Source organism: Zophobas morio, unplaced genomic scaffold (assembly GCF_036711695.1).
Source record: "Zophobas morio isolate AGI-343-1 ecotype UQ-CSIRO unplaced genomic scaffold, CSIRO_AGI_Zmor_V1 ptg000005l, whole genome shotgun sequence".
NCBI lineage: Eukaryota > Metazoa > Arthropoda > Insecta > Coleoptera > Tenebrionidae > Zophobas > Zophobas morio.
In genome coordinates, this window is record NW_026972110.1 from 12,612,274 (window position 1) to 12,629,776 (window position 17,503).

Consider the following 17,503-nt stretch of genomic DNA (forward strand, 5'->3'; position numbering starts at 1 on the left):
ATATAAATTGTTATACGCGCTACTGGTAGTGTTTCTTAACCTACCATAGCTATTATTCAATGAATGGCACAGAACGATTATGATTAAGAACCAAAAAACTGGCACACTGATAAGCAACGTGTGTGTGTTCAGTTAATGTCTTTGACAAAGTTGAATTTTCCCATTTCAAAGCATGTCGACATGGTAATGTTTAATGGTGTGACTGATAGAAACGCCAGGTTGGCTCGCGAATCAGTGGTACAGCATCTCCGAGATCATGGTATCTTCAACCTTCAAACTCACGATCGTGGCCGTGAGAATACTGCAAGCTGAACAACAAATTTTGGAACGCGGCGAAGAAGAGCCCGACATCAGCACTCGCCAACTTAGAGCTGTAGTTGGAATGTCACAGTTCGTACTGCATCGTATATTAAAAAAACAAGGCATACATCCATACCACGTTCAAAAAGTGGAAGCTTTGTAGTCCGCTGATTTTCCACGTCGTATAGCTTACTGCCAATGGTTGTTACAGCAATGTTGTGAATGCGCTAACTTAGTTTAGAAGCAGGATTCATTCGGTGTTTTCAACAGCCACAATACTCGCATTTGGTCCAATGAAAAACCACATGCTCATCAAGAAGTACGACTCCAACGATGGTTGACCATAAATGTGTGGGCCGATATCGTGAATGATAGCTTAATTGGACTTTATGTGTTATACCAAACAGATTAAACGCGGCATAGTACCTCCAGTTTTTAAAGAATATATTGGAAGAGCAGCTAGATGTGGAAGTGCCTCTAGGTGAACGAGTGCATAATGGAGCACCGCCACACTTTGCTAGACCAGTAACTGAATGGTTAAATAACCATTTTCCTAATCAGTTGGTCGGTAAAAACGGCCCAGTAGCTTGGCCTCCGCCTTCATCCGATCTCAACCCGTGTGTTTTTTGTCTGTGGGGGTGGACGTAACAGTTAGTTTATGGAAAATCAATAGTCCCCAGAAACCATCGAGTGGAAATGGCAGCCACTACAGTTCGTGGAAATCCCGGAGTTTTTTTACATATCCGTACAAGCATGTTGCGACGTGCTGTATTACTAGTCAGGGACTTGGTCAGAGACAACATTTTGAACATTTAAGGTAGTAGTTTTCAAAGTTGCTCTTATTTTTGTTCTAACAAGCAAAATAATATTGTTGCATTACCAAAAATCGGTCCTTCTCAGGACTACCATTTGTTTCTACAACGAATAATCTTTCGTATTTCATAAAATTTATTAACCTGGTCATTCATATCAGTAAGGGTTTTAAGATTAAACCTGTCAGTTTTTAATAGTTCCTGCTACTGCTATAATTTAGCGAAATTTGCCTTTGTGAAATTATGTTGTTTAGTTGATTCAGAAGAAATCTGAACATGTTTGGAAATATTAGATGCTTACTATTAATAGTGTTACAAAATAAACCCATACGTCGCCCCCGTACGACGCCTATGGGTCTTCTAGTATGTATGTGTTTCTTCTAGTATATAGGGATGACTCATCGGCCGCGCGACCCGGCGTTTGCTACAGAAAAACCTGAAAGCGGAAGTTACGAATGAGTGCTCTCGAGAAGTCTAGAAGCGGTGACGTACGTAGGTTTTTCGAGAAGGACCGATTGCTGTTTAAATGGGAACCACCGTCGGGAGCAGTCAGTGTGTAATTCACACAACAACAGCTGAATTCAGTTAACAAGTCGAGTCCAACGAGTGTCGAGAAAACACAGTGAAGTTGAGCCGGAATATATATATATATATAGTCGTGTAAATCCGAGTTACTAAGAAATGAATTGTTGAGTTTAACCCACGCCGATTTTATTCACCGATCAACGTAACAATAGCTAATGCTGGTTGATATAAGTCTTCAGAGTAAGAAAAAAAAGTTATATAAATCAGAAAATATACTTAATCTGCAATTAAACATTTCTGTTAACTGCGTTAGAAATCAACTTGTTAAAATGCGTAAATGTGCGAACCTCATTTTTTTTAATTTAATATTTTATTAATAGTAAATACTTTTTCAAAAATGTTATTTTTACCTTCTTTGACACTTCTCGTTTGGTAAAAGTGTATCGCTTACCATTCCTTGTAAATTCTCTTAATATTTAATCAATTATTACAATAAACGGTAACGGATTTAGTATATTTCCCTGTCGTACTCCTGTTTTGTTTTAAAAGTATTAGTTAATTTTCCATTTATTCGTACTACGTTTTCCATCGTATCGTATAATATTTATATTAGATCTAATATTAAATACTAATAGTATTAATGTTTACTTCCCGAGCGCAAGTGAAGGAAGTATTGTAATAGGTCCGAATGGCTACTTTCATGTGTTCTCGACGTTCCACAAGTCCTATAATAGGAAAAACTAGGTCTCGTCTTTCTGTCTGTCTGTCTCCGGTCGTCTCTCTGACAGACAATAATCTCCGAAACTACTGATGTCAAATTTTATATGTATGTTAGGAATATCATATACATTGTAACAGACTAGTCAAAAATGTATCTAATCTTTTTAGTAACTTTTATCAAAATTTAATAAAATAACATACTCCTGTACTTGTGGTTATGAATTTACGTTGAATTTTCCCCAAGGCATCCAGATTTTCGAAAAAAAAATCTAAATTGAATAACAAACTTTTCTGTTACCCTATTATTATTAAATTTTTCTTCAAGTAGAGATAAATATTAAAAATAAAAGCTGTCCATTCAGTTTTGTTCTTATCTAATCGTTATCCACTGTCTTTAATTTTCTAGAAAGTTAAACAATCACTTTCCAGTCATTTCTTCTGTCAGAACGCAACTAAAATCCACAAAACAAAGCTGCAGCTGTAACACAATATTAGATCCTAATGCTTTTAAAATTTGGATCCATAACGTTATTTATGTCTAGAACTATTTGTATGACATCAATAGATTTATTTAGTGACACAAAGTCAGAAAGTCGTTTCTTTAAACTAAGAAATCTAGACGAAAAGCCACACCATGATATGTATATTAGGAAAAAAATTCTCTAGCGTGGAACTTACTGAAACCATTAGTTCAGTTGTTGTGCGACGTGAAAAGTGTAAGGAGAGCTTCCAGTAGTCAAACAGACATGAAAAAATCGCCTGCAATCTTTCAGAATCTTTATATTACGGTTGTTCAGACTTAAACTTATGTTCTGTCAGTGTTTTCTATGCTATGTATTTGTAATAGAAACGCGGTCTGAATTATTTAAATATGTTGATTTTTGCTATAAACATTTTTCAGAGGACAAATTGCCACCTTAAACAAACTGCAAGCGCTACCAGAAATGAATTATTAATACCTTCGTCTAATATCTAAGCCCGTGCACTCTGTAACAACACAACTTCACGCTTCGCGGTAGATTTTACGCAAGTTAGAAGCAATATTCGTCGTCGTTTTGTTGTCGTAAAGCAACTAAAAATAATCAATTCAATTCGAATCCAAGGGGTGTTAAATAAAGTGGATGGCGTGGCGTAGAACCAGCAGGCGACAGTAAAAGTTAAGACGTTATACATATTGATAGATCAATTGGATTCGAAACGATTACTCGATAAAGACGGCCTCTAGGGGAGCGGGGCTCCATTGGGGTGATCCATAGCACGGCGAGCCCCTTCCATGCCCATTTGTATTCCCTTTCCTATCCGGAAAATCTATTACACGGCCTACTGCAATTGCAACGTTGAGTTCATTGAAATATGGAGAAAAAAGCGAACGGTGCATAAAATATGTGCACAACAGTTGGCGAACAGAAGAGAGAGTAAGCATCAAAGTGATCTTAAGAAGATATTATCATCGTTTATTCTACTTGAATCATATTAACGTGATTATTTCATTTACAATAAATGCCCAAATAATATATACCGGGTGTCTGGAAAATGGCGGATTAACTCTCCGCCTACGCTCTTAACAATCAACTAGCGAGTCTGGGAAAATAGTAAAAATAATCCTTCTCACATTTTGGTGGAGTTATAATGATTTTAAAATTGGTTCTTTTGCTACGTTTAGCAACTAAACAACTCATTCATTATCACAATAACTAGTAATAAAACTTTTCGTAAATATTTTTCTCGCCCATGACCATGTTTAATTACCATTTCAGTTAGAATGCACAAAGATATGGTTGTGTTGTTTTTGTAATAATTTGATAAAATTCTATTTGACAACAATCTTTGCCTGATATAAAGAGAAGGTGGATTTCAGTCACCATCGTTACTAGGAAATTGGAAATTAAGCCGGAGGTATTCACGCATTAGATGTGTGCAGTGTTGCCAATTTTACTTTTATAAAATTACAATCTATTGTCTTTGCCATGTCTATTGAAACACCACCTGTTGATTTTGCTTAAAATTTAGCAATTGGTGACAGCTTTCGGTTGATTGACAACGGCTTTTAGTTAGAAAATTGTCTGAATATGAACGTTGCCAAATTTACGATTAACAAGTGGTGTTTCATTAGAAATGGCAAAGACCTTACATCATAAGGATTTTTTTTATTATTTTTTTAGAACTCTCGAAACTGAAGAGTTAATCCGCCATTTTCCAGACACCCGGTATATTATGTATATATATGTAATATACTAAAAATTATGCTGTATCAAAAAGTGATCGAGATATTAATTACTAAATGTTTAATTTTTTTGCTATTAACTTATATTTGATATCAGTAAATATTAAACTTACATTACTGTCGGAAAACACAGAAGAAACTTACTTCTTTATTTATCTTATCTTAGTCAGAAACATTAGATAATAGACATTCTTTAAACATGAGTGAAAGGCGTAGTCGATTTTTTTTAATGTCAAGCGTTTTCCCTATTATCTTAAAACATTTTTGTGTGTTAAAAGAATGAGTAATATTTGTTTTATCTGAAGACAATACCTCGACAGTCATAATAATAATATTAATAATAATAATAATAATAATAATAATAAGATCCGAACATAAAAAACGACTGCTGTCGCCTATGCAAAGCAAAACCTGAAACGATCCAGCACATAATCTCTTCTTGCAGCATCCTAGCACAAACTGATTACAAAGCTAGACACGACAACGCAGCCAAAATCATTCACAAAGAATTAGCAACACTTATGAATTTAATCGAAGATACGACACCCTATTACACTTACATTCCATCTCCGTTCCTTGAAAATAACAAATACAAATTATACTGGGATCGTACAATACTTACAGACTTAAACATTACAGCTAACAGACCAGACATCATACTTATCAAAAAACACACAAACGAAGCCATTCTCATTGACATTGCTATTCCTAACACAAACAACATTATTCAAACATACGACACCAAGATTTCAAAATATCTACAATTATCGATAGAAATGAAATCCATGTTGAATCTTAAAAAAATTTCAATTCTACCCCTAGTTATCTCTAATGTAGGTGTAGTTCCAAATAGCTTAGTTGAGAATTTAAAGTCTTTGCATTTGAATGATTCAATAATTGTCAAAATTCAAAAAGCTGTTTTGTTAGGAACATGTCATATTGTTCGTAAGTTTCTTGAACAGTCTGATCATGTCAGTCAGATTAGATTAGCACCAGTAGGTCAGAGTAGTGTAGGTCACTTTTCATGTGATGCGCGGATAAATGGTCGGTAGTTAGGCTAGACTTTTGGGGATGGGGTGAGATTAGAGAATAATAGCAGACTAATTTGTATGCTGTAATTCTAGAATCTCGAAAGTTGTTATGTTAATCTAATCAATGCATATCATTACTTGGTCTTAGTACCCGTAATGATAGAAGTCTTGCCTGAATGCCGGTCATTTCCGGGTCAGTGGTGGGTCTTAATAATAAGATGAACAGGATTTTCCCTATCAGAATCAGAAAACAAAAGGTTTTCCCCACGCTTCTAAGTATTTCCAGGTCGACTCTTCGTCTCGTAGACAGATTTCACCTTCAAAAATATATTTTGAAGATGAAATCTAAATTTTTTGAACTAAGTCATGAGCAAACCCTTTAAGAAAAAAGTTAGCTTTCTAACAGCCTACCGTTACATCATTTACGAGACCATTTGTTTCTCTAATTTTTTTATCTTCTAGAAAGTTTGTGGAAAGACGGTAATTTAACCTCAACTTGTTTTTCAATCCGTACGAAAGCATGTCCACTGAGGTATTTTGATATCAAAGTACTAAACATGTGGAAATGTATGCCTTCTCAAAATATCCACTAATGGTTTTCCTTAGATACTTAAGATCATGTCTTCGTACCGTCAGGTCTAAGACAAGCGGAGTTAAATTTTTGATCTATATTTTTCTTCCACATTTTCCTATCCCTTGTTTAATTCCTTCCCTTTTCATTCCCATTTTCTTTGCTTCTCCCCGCACTCTGTTTTCCCATGTTTTTCTGGATCTTCCTTCTTTGCTTTTTCACGACACTCGCATTTTATACACTGTTTTTGTTAATCTATTATTCGACATGCAACATGTCCAAACCCTCTTAATTCTCGTTCTGTTATTTCTCACCTAGTAGTTCTATATCTAGATTTTTTCTGCATGTCATTCTTGATCTAGTTTTAGTTTTGTTTTCTCATTTTTATTACATTGAGTCGGGTGTTGTTTTTCTGGTAAGATTCATTTCGCTCCTGTACATTATTAGTGTTGATATTATTAGGACTTTTTTGGTTATATGTGTCTCTACTGTGTTATCCTTCCTCTTCTTTTTATCCTGCCACTCATTTCCTTTCCTACTTTCAATTATGGATCCTACGTATTCAACGCTTTTCACTTATCTATTTGTTTTCCTTGTATCACATACTATATGTTTTATTTTCTCTTTTCATTGTCATGCTTTTGGTTTCCCCATAGCAATGATCATGTTTATTTTATTCAGTTCTCTTCCAAACATTTCTAAATTATATTGCAAATGACTTTCTGGGTCCGCCATCAGGCCAATATATTAGTTTTTTTATTTCTACTGGTTTTTCATTTCTACTGGTTTTTCATTTGATAGTAATATAGTTTAAGATTTTTCATGGTTTTCTTTGTCTTTTTTACTAAATCATCTATCACTATTGGCAGACACCTCCTATTTCACTTCTATCTTTGTTTCGCATTACTTGGCCCTTTTTATGTTTCTAAGGTCTTTATAGATTGATTTTATAACTTCAATAGTCCTTTTATCCATGTTCCTTCTTTCTAACGCCTTACAGATCTATAAAACACATCAGCATCTTTCTGTTTTTCTTAGTAAAAGTTTTTCACTAGCTTGTCTGATCGACATCTAAATCTATAGTGGGTCTTTTCTATTGTACTTTCTATACCAATGGTTTTATTTAAAAACAAGGATATGAAGATTTCATAACTGCCGACGACACAAGCTCTGTTCACAATAATGACTTTAATATTGCTATAACGACGACGAAAAAATTTCATCTTAGAACAGATAAATGATTTCAAAAGTGCTTCAACGTTAACAAAGTCTCACAGACTAAAAGAAAAACTAAGTTATTGAAAATTTTGCACATAAAGAACCCATTTTTGTTTTCTGACATGAGCATGTGTTACCAGTCTAGTAAAAGCGGAAAAAACAAAGTAGCCATGAAAGAAAAACAGCTAAAATGCAGTCAAATGCACTGTATACGTATAAACGTCAAGTAGAAATTACCATTAAAAGAATGTATCGAAGGTTTTTTCTACAGTACTTCCTTCGCCCTTAAAGTAGAGTTCAACAAATCCCGCTTCATTGATTTTTTTTTAAATTTGATGTTGCAGTTTTTGTTTTGTGATAACTCTATAAAGTAAAAACCACAAAGGTAAATAGTATCGCCGGAGCCTCTGTAACACAAGGGTGGGCGCAGTCCGCACAGGTGCAAACAGTATGAAATATATGTATATGAAACAAAAAACCAACGGGGAAAATGAGATATTCTCAGTTTCTCAGTACATGCTTAACTTCGCTTATTATTATTGTTATTAGTACTAATAATAATATGATGTGTGTGAGCTGGTCAACAGTTATTACAATTATAGACCAACGACTGGCGGATCATCAAATTGATCTCTCTCAAACAAACAGCTATAAATTACTGTTGCCCCTATACAGGGTGAGATCAAAAATCCGCAGATAATTAAAGATTCATAATTAAAGAACAGCTAGGAATGTTTACGTAAATAAATCTAACATGTTTTGATAGCAGTTGTAGTAATCTAAAAATTGAAACCTTTTTTCGACAAAAAAAGTAGTAAAAATTAAACTTTATTAAAAAGGAATGTAATCCTAGATTCTATTATTTATCAATATTAAAAAAACAAAGCCAGTAAGAATGAATGATCAAAACGAAATAGAGGTGGTGGGTGGGCGGGGCCAAAATTATTTTTTTAGAGAATATATCATTGGCCAAAATTAGTCTTAACTCATTGGCAAGTCCTAGGAAAACCCACCCACCCTCTATTTTCCTAGATGGTACGTCATTTGCCAAAATCAGTCTTATCTTAGCAAGTACGAGCCCCGCCCACCCGCCCTTTATTTTCTTAGAGCGTAGTCACTTGGCAAAATCAGTTTTATCTTAGCAAGTACTAGGTGGTGATGTTATTGAAAGAACTGGACGAACTCATGATAAATCCAAGAGATTTAAACGCTTCAGCAGTGATATTACTAATATGTAGAGAGAACCTGAGTTTAGAATAAAACATTATTCCAAGATCTCTGAAAGAATCCACTCTTGATAAGATATTCAAGTTAATAATGTAATTGAAACTAAGCTTAGAACTTTTATTTGTTAGGGACATAATGTAGCATTTGTCAAAATTCATAGATAACATGTTAGACTTCCTCCAGTTTTCAAAAGTGTAAATATCTTCTTTCTTTTTGAACAATTTGACAGTTTTCAACACTAATAATATGACGAAAGGTTTTTAGGTCGTCTTCATAATTTAAAACCTGAGAACTAATGTTTTTAATAACATTGATGTAGATAGCGAAAAACAGGAGACCTAGAACAGAGCACTGTGGGACGCCGGGACCAAAATTTTTTCGAATTGATGTTGAAGGTAGAAAAATCAGTATACAGGGTGGTATTGAAAGGCACGTACAACAAAATTTGACAGTTCTGAAGTCTAAGAAGTCTCAAAAATGTATTTTGTGTTATCAAAATTATAAGGGCAAAATTAACCCTTATCCAACCTTTTTAGACGATACTGATAGGTAAAATGAATTTATTTTAGTAAATCCTAGCAACTGTAACAATAAAACTGTTGTCAAGACTAAATGTTGCTGTAGAAACGAAAGATATTCTTTTTATCAGAGGCGTACAACGAATTTGGACATAAATTTTAATAATTTTTATCTCTAAAAGGAGAACACTTTTATCTGAACTTTTTTAAACTTTTAGCACCCATACTTCGAGACCAATTGCCGATTTTATTTTATACCAAAATGTTACGACACCTTTTGTCCTGACCGACCTATGCGCTGGTGGAGATGGGGTATACAAAAAAGACGGTTAACTTACTGATTTCTAATGAAACAAGGAATACACTGGACGCGACACAGCGCCCTTCAAATCACAGATTAATTACCAAATTACACCTTAGCACCTTAGCTTAACATGTACACAGTGGGTCGCACACAGCGCCCTTTTTGATACGAATTACCACCATACAAGTTGCTTCCTCCCTCCTTGTAGGCAAGTCCTGCGGGAGGATTCGTGGGGGGAAAAATCTGGCACGGCGGTTCCTCTCGTTTTCGTGACGCCCCCTTTGTCGGCTCAGTGGGACGAGTCGGGAGGTGTGGAGGCCTGAGGAATTCTTACGGTCTCCCCAAAGGTTTTTCGTTCTTCTTCCCAAAAGAAACTAGTAACGCCACGTCGAAGAGGAAAAAGTTGTAGACAAAAAAAAACAGAAAAGAAATCGAAAACTTGGCTGTCTGGTTCTCTCTTACACTCTCTCGCACCCCCGGTAACTTTTCCGGGCTGTCGCTCCCCCAAAAGTTACAACCCCGTACTTTTTGCGTCCGCTGCCGACCGTTACTAGATTCTCTTTAAACGCGATCTCGTCGGATGAGTTGCGGAAATTCCCGATTAGGCGACCAATCGCGCTTTCCCTGCTCAAAATGCCACTCGTTCACCGCAGTCTCTCACTTGCGCCTGACTCGCTGTTATCTAGGCAACCCCTTATTTTCGAACCGTAACAGTACCTTTCAATAACACGCTGTATATCACGTCTACGTGCTGTTTAGCGTCAAAACTATTGGCTACGAATCGGGTAAAACAACTCAAATTCGTTACAGTAGAACGAGCACTTAAAAATCCATGTTGGGATTCCCTTAACGAATTGCGTACATTATGAGAGAAATATGGGAAGAATCATCTCAAAAACCTTTGAAAAATCGCAAATCAATAAGATGGGTTGGTAATTCTCTATTAAATTTCTCTCCCCTTTTTTAAAACTTGGTGAGATCACAGATGATTTCCAGACGTCTGGAAAAGATGCAATTTTCAAAATAATATTAAATATAACTGATAAAAGATAAGAAAACACGAAGGCATAGTCATGTAATAGAAAACCTGGTATATTATCATCGTCACTACTCAGATTAGGTTTTTTTTATGTTTAGCACGTTCAGATTACAAGCATCATAATAATAATAATAATATGTATTTGCCCAACAGATACAAATCCATTAACAGGACAAAAATAAATACAATGAATTGTATTTATTTTTGTTTTAAAGTTAAAGTCTGAAGACTTTACAATTAAAACTAAAATAAAATAAAATATAAAGATAATGAGAACACTAATTATACTTGTATCTCCATCACTTCTTCTGAAAAAATATGTCCGCATAATGATCACTAGCATTTTTACACAATCGACAGAGTGGTGAATTTTTCAGAATATTAGTTCGCGAGGTTGGAAAACTAAATGTCACTGAATGACGAGCATTTCTTCTCGGTACATGGAAGTTAACTTCAGACAAAATATTGGGACAATCTACCTGATCATGGATTATTTTCCACATAAAGTGAGCACTCCGCAAATTTCTTCTTGATGTCAAGGACTGCATGTTGTGTTGCTGAAGTAAAGTTTCATAATGAACATTCCTTGCTGGGTATACACCTGTAGTTTTAAATGATAGAAATTTGAGAAAACGACGCTGGACACGTTCAATAAGTAGTTGATAAGTAAGATAACACGGAGACCACACAATCGAGACATATTCTAGCTTACAACGGACAAAGGAAGAATATAGTGACTTAAGCAGGTCCGTATTTTTGAAATACGTGGCGGAACGCATTACAAATCCCAAACTTTTGGATGCAGATGAGGTTATAGCTATAATCTGTTGGGAGAAACTGAGCCGATGATCAAATATAACCCCCAAATCTCTGATGGTATCAGTTTTGACTAAAAATTGACCATTTATATAGTAAATAGAAGGTATAACGCTGTTATTACGACAAAAAGAAACATAGAAGCACTTGTTAGTGTTTAAGCGTCAAAGGAGAGGACTAATTAATTAATTTTAATGACGTACACTTGTTTTTTTCCCAAAAATTTGGATATCCAGCATTTGGTTTTGCAATTTCAAAAGTTGAATGTTGTTAACATTTTTTTTCCAAAAATATGGATACCTAGAGTAAAAATTCAAAACGGATTAATAAACTATAAGTGGAGGAGTATGTTATTTTGTAAAATTGAAATAACATTTACAAATGAAAAGTAAAAAATCGAAGACAGAGGCTGAAGGGAAAAAAGAAGTTTATGAAGAACATGTCTGAAGATTTATTTTCTGACGAAAACTGATGAACAAAATCTTCATGTTTGTTGCTGGTTTCCTACGTCGCCGAGATTTTGATTTCTATATAAACCTATACGATCTATTAATAGTTTCTTTATATTCTAAATAATATACGTTTTATGACTGTTAGAAATCCGAATTTCCTTCGTTCAAAATATTCAAAATATATCCGTCAAATTACTACTTACTAATAAACAGTGCCGAAACTAGCTATAGGCCGAGTAGGCCCTTGCCTAGGGGCGCCAACGACAAGGGGCGTCAAATTCGTCCAAAAATTATGTTGTATAGTTTTGGAAATTTCATTGGATCCTATAAAATTTTATTAGCAATAAAGAGATGGACAGTAGTACAATAGCAAGATATATCTACAACTTAAGTTGTGGCGTTCCGGTAATCCCCAGACATTAGAAACCAGAATAATCCAAGTCCGGGCAGGGACCATCGTTACTCATGAACAGAAATTACCATTATTTTATGAGTACAACTACCTGGCAAATGTTCTCAGACAAATTTGAGTGAACTGGTGTGAGCCATAAATATTTCTTACCATTGTACTACTGCCCGTCTCGTTATCGTCAATAAAATTTTATAGGGTAGCATGAAATTTCCAAAACTATACCAAGAGCTATATATATTAATCTTTTTTTATTTTGAACGGAAACTCAGAAACATGTAACCGGTGTGACAGGTTTTTTAATGTTGATTTTATTTTGAACTTATATACTATTTATACATATTATATACCTATAGTATAATGTCGATTTTTTTTTCTTTTTTTTTATATTTTATCATAGCATCTGTTTTGCGTACTTATTAAAAAATATAAATAAAACTGTTCGCTAAAATTGCATTTTTCGCCTATACCTAAAGATTCTTTGGTTTCGGCACTGCTAATAAACAACCATTTTGGTTTCCGTATAGTACTTTATAAAAATTGGCATTATGGCTAAGACAAAAATTGAAATCCACATACAACCTTAATAAAAAAGAAAGAGGTAATTAGCAAGCGAAAGCAGGATATATGGAATTCACACAAAACCATTCAAACTTCAGTGGTTAGTGAAAAACGTAAATGGAAAAATAACCAAGTCCCACGTTTTGAATTAGAATAGACAAATTTTGAAAATTCCAAATAATGATAGAAATAAAAAAAAATGCTAATTTTGTAAATTTTAAATATTAAGCAGTAAACTTAAAAGAAAACTTAAAAAATTAGCAAACACTTTTCACAACTGCCTTACGAGATAAAAAGTGGTCAATAAAGACAATTATAAAATTGAAAAATTACTTCAGTGGCCTACTTATAGTATGTCGGAGCATAGAAGTTACATGCTGAAAATGTATTAACAGTTTCCTAAATTTTTTATTCTCGTTAAACCATGTTGGAGTCTTTCTATTCCTTGCTTTTGTAAAACACTAAAACACTTTTTTACATAGCATACTCTGAGAATATTTTTAAAGTACTTTGAAGAAATTTGTGGGAAAAAATTCGAAGTTATAGCGAACACTTGCAGTGCTCCATTATAATCTATTATTAAACTTGATGGTTTTTGTCTCATATTAACATCTGCAATAATAAGTAAGAATTGCCCGTAAAATGAAATCTAATACATCCGGTATCCAAGTGTGTTATCTATTTCAGTGCAATTTTTTGTTGTCTTATTAATTCCTGTTTACTTACTATTTAGGTTTAACATAACAGTTGTCGTCATTTGGTTGCAGATGCATTTCAAATGGCTTTCCTTAAATTTAACATTTAACACTTCATCAAATAATTTACACATCTTCAAATTTTACAGGTGAAATTTCAGACAAACGATTTTTGCGAGAACAACATTTTCTTTTCTGAAAGTTCAGGGCTTTAATGAACTTCATTATATTTTAACAACGTAAGTGAGAACATAAAACATACAAAATGAAATCAAAATTACAACTAAAAATTACATTTGAAGTAAGTGCTACCAAGACTAGAGTAAAAATATTTGTTCCGTCTGCCACTCAAAGTGTTTATTTTTTGTATAATATTTTTCAAACATGATAAAGATAAACGACGCAAAACCTCAATGTACGCCAGTTTTTATAAGAATACAAAGAATATTTAATACACTAGATGAAACAATTCGTACCCACTGCATATAAATATAATCACACGTCAAAGGATATTTTATGGTGCTCGCTGAAAAATGTGCTACGCAGAAACTTGTGAGCATTTTTGATGGGCGCGCCATCTACTAGTGGAAAGTCTTAGCTTAGGCTGGGAAGCGGAATAAAAATGATAAGCAAACTATAATCGCAACATTCTACTATGCTTATCCCAGATACAGCTCACTATTCATTGGAGGAAATATATGGACTACTATAAAGACATTTTCCAGTTTTCTGTTTTATTAAAGCAATTTAATTTTATTATTATTTTTAAAATGAGAGAGTAGCCTAAAACATAATTTTTTACGATATTTTTAATAATGTACTCATAATTTTAGGTACCTAGTGCATTTAAAAAAAAAAAAAGAAAACGTATTGCTTTAAAAGCTACTCTCTGTATATAATAACATCTTTACAGTTTTCTATATTAGTCATAAATCATATAATAGGTTTCATTATTTCCGGAAAATGTTATATATAATATAACTAACTGTTTTTCTTTTTGTCTGTGATTTGTGTCTACAATTTTGTATGCCGGTCGATTTATTGAACAAATCAGTATCTGAAAGCTAAATATTAATCGAAGTCTGAAATCAATAAATTTAGAAAACTGTTACGAACATTTAAATAAAATGTATATTACAGTGGGAGATATATTTTTTTAGAAAAAAGTTTTCATAAAATTTTGGCTAGTGGTTTTCGGATCGTCAAAAATTTAGAACTGCGGCTAGTGAAGACCTAACCAAAAATTTTCTAATGGTAATAACTTGTCAATTATAATCAAGGTTTGACTAGAATAATTTAGAAATAAGTATATTTATTAAGTTTTTGATTGTTCTCTTTCATCATAACGATTTTAATTTTTTTCATAATCTATGTTGTACAATATTTCGGAACGTTTCTTTCTTTCACACTAAATTAATTTTTATTCATAATCGAAATGTATGTAACTAGGAATTAATGCAGAACAAGAGTGGGTTGTTCTTGACGCTTTGTTGCAATTCTGGTCTGAGTTAACCTGTTACCTGTGAATATAATGCAGTAGGTACAAATGAATATACAAGTAGAGATAATTTACACACTTGTTTTCTCTTGTTTAATGATCTAATAAATTTTATATGTAATAATCTACAAAGTATGCTGTAATAAAATATTTCTCGTATAAGCCGTATTTTCATTTTTAAAATGATTTGCCTAAAGGTAAAAAATAATATGTATCTTTTAATTAATGTAAAAAATATGAACACCTTTTACGAAAAAAAAAACACTATAGAATCTAACAGTATAAAATTAATTTTCAGGATATATACTTAGCAATTTTCTTTTTAAATGTACAACTAATATGTACAAATTAACGTATCTACATAAAAATTTTACTTTTATCGTACTTCCACTCCTAGCTAACAAATATAAATAAAATCTATTATCATATTACGTACGTATAAAATTTTGTTCCAAATAGATAAAACTATTTTTAAAATAAAAAACAAACTTTCACTATTAACCAAATAAACTGACTCAGGAAAAGTCAGAACGTAGAAACTACGAAATTTCCGCATTAAAAACTTTATCTGACCGAAACTGATTAAAATAAAACAAAATCATCAATAATTTTTGCCCACTGTTTAATCTTTAACTTAATCTCGGAAACAATGTCACAATTCTGAAAGAGATCAACAATTAAAAATTAAGAAACGAAGCTTTAAAAAACAAAACATCAAAGAATTTCAGATTTTTACTTAGGTCGAAATGAAGCTGTAAGCCCGTATTTATTTTGTTTACAGATTAACCCAAGATTAGTTCTGTGTGTACATATATCTAAATATTTGTGATACGATGTGACATTTATCACGTCTGCCCTGAGTTATCTAATTGTTATTAATCTTCCTCTCCTCCTCCTACTTTAGGATTTCTTTTTGATTTTATTACCAAGTAGTTACGGCATTTAACTTTATTTCAATCACAAGAAGGAATTCTCTTTATTTTACCCATTAATCAGTTTCGAATTTTATGTGAACATAAAAATAGCGGCGAGTCCATTTACGGGTCATAAAACGAACATTTTACTTGTTTATTTGTAAGCTCGTATATCTTTTTTAGAAAATGTAAATACGAGAAAACGTCAACCGGCATTTGCTTAATCTGCTATGGAAATACTACGATCTTAAGATTAATTCTTATTGCAGCCAGCAATCATCGGATTAGCGACAACTTGTCACATCAACATTTACAAGACAGGACAACCAAGAAAATGTGCAAAAGTGATGCAACGACGACAAGCGGCCGAATAAAAACACACGTTACAGAAGCCGCAAAAAGCGCTCTTGACTAAAACAAAAATCAAAGCACTCAAACCAATTTTAGCAGTTTTTAAGATACTAAACAAGGCAGTTTATGGAGTCCAATACGACAGCTCACGCAGTAAAAATCTTGCATCCAATTCGCATGCCATTAATACCATCGGCTCTAACTGGAAAACGAAGTCGAGTATCGAAAGAAGCTGACCGGTACAATTACTTTACAAGTTTCATTTTCTTCATCATGGTACAAACGACCTTGTATGAGATTATCTCGGATGGTGCATCTCTTCTTACTTCTTGGTATGGTCAGTGTTTAGCTGAGTAGCTCGCGGCTAACCTCTTAGCTCTTATTCGCGTGCAAACCATGCAAGAATAAGGTCTTAATGTTCGCAAGTTGTTTTGAAAAATAGAAGAAGCCGCAACTGTAAACACCTAGAAGTGTTGAAGCGATAAAATAACGATCGAGTACTAATGTCGTGGTGATGATTGACTCGGAAATGTGTGTGTGATCCAATTTGTGCATGTAGTGAAATGTAAGTAAACCAATTAAATTTTATCACTGCTAATGGAATTGGCCGACTAAATAAAATAACAAGCGTTTCATCGACATTATTAAGAGATTATAATCTCTTTCGTGTTGATGTCGTTTTGAGTTTTTTTTTTTTTTTTACATAATAAATACACTATATTTAGGTTAACCAAAAAATAAATTCTACCTAACACAATAAAATTAATACATACAATTTTTCACTATTTAAAACAGAAATGAAGTTTATTCACCCGGAATGTATTAGCCCTTTTATTATTTTTGCAAGCTAACATTATGTGACTAATGTTATACATATGAAAGTTGCATGAAATGCTGATAACTGCAATTAAATTACACTCTGTGCTTACATCAACAGAAAATAATTATTGTTAAAAAATAAAACTAAATTTAGTTATACTTCCGTATTTTATTTCCATATTTTGTTAAAAGTACTTACTTTAAAAGTTTCACCTTGATAGGAAACAAAATACACGATAAAAAAATCTAATCTATTCAGGTGTGGTTACATTAAAATTAATAACACCTTTCCAGTTTCAAAAAAAAAATTTTTCTGTTTTTGAAAAGATTATTGTTTGGACCAAACAGTTACACAAAATGAACACTCAATTATGAGCAAAATTTTCGAGTAAATACCCTTTGAAAATTATTTTTGCGCTGTTGCCATGTAAATTGATTATAAATTATAAATATATATTATAAACAAAACATGATTATTCCAAACATACATTAAATACGA

General features: G+C 33.1%; 2 protein-coding genes across 3 annotated transcripts in view; one reads left to right on the forward strand and one right to left on the reverse strand.

Moving 5' to 3' along the window:
* The window catches only part of LOC135122766 (uncharacterized protein DDB_G0290685-like), a 252,442-nt gene that overhangs the window by 191,686 nt on the left and 43,253 nt on the right, over window positions 1-17,503 (reverse strand). The window lies entirely within an intron of this gene.
* The window catches only part of LOC135122762 (breast cancer anti-estrogen resistance protein 3 homolog), a 125,480-nt gene continuing 124,525 nt past the window's right edge, over window positions 16,549-17,503 (forward strand). The window contains exon 1 of the mRNA XM_064047171.1: window positions 16,549-16,750. Within this exon, the coding sequence (XP_063903241.1) occupies window positions 16,749-16,750 (2 nt within the window). The 5' untranslated portion in view covers window positions 16,549-16,748. The remainder of the gene's footprint in view (window positions 16,751-17,503) is intronic.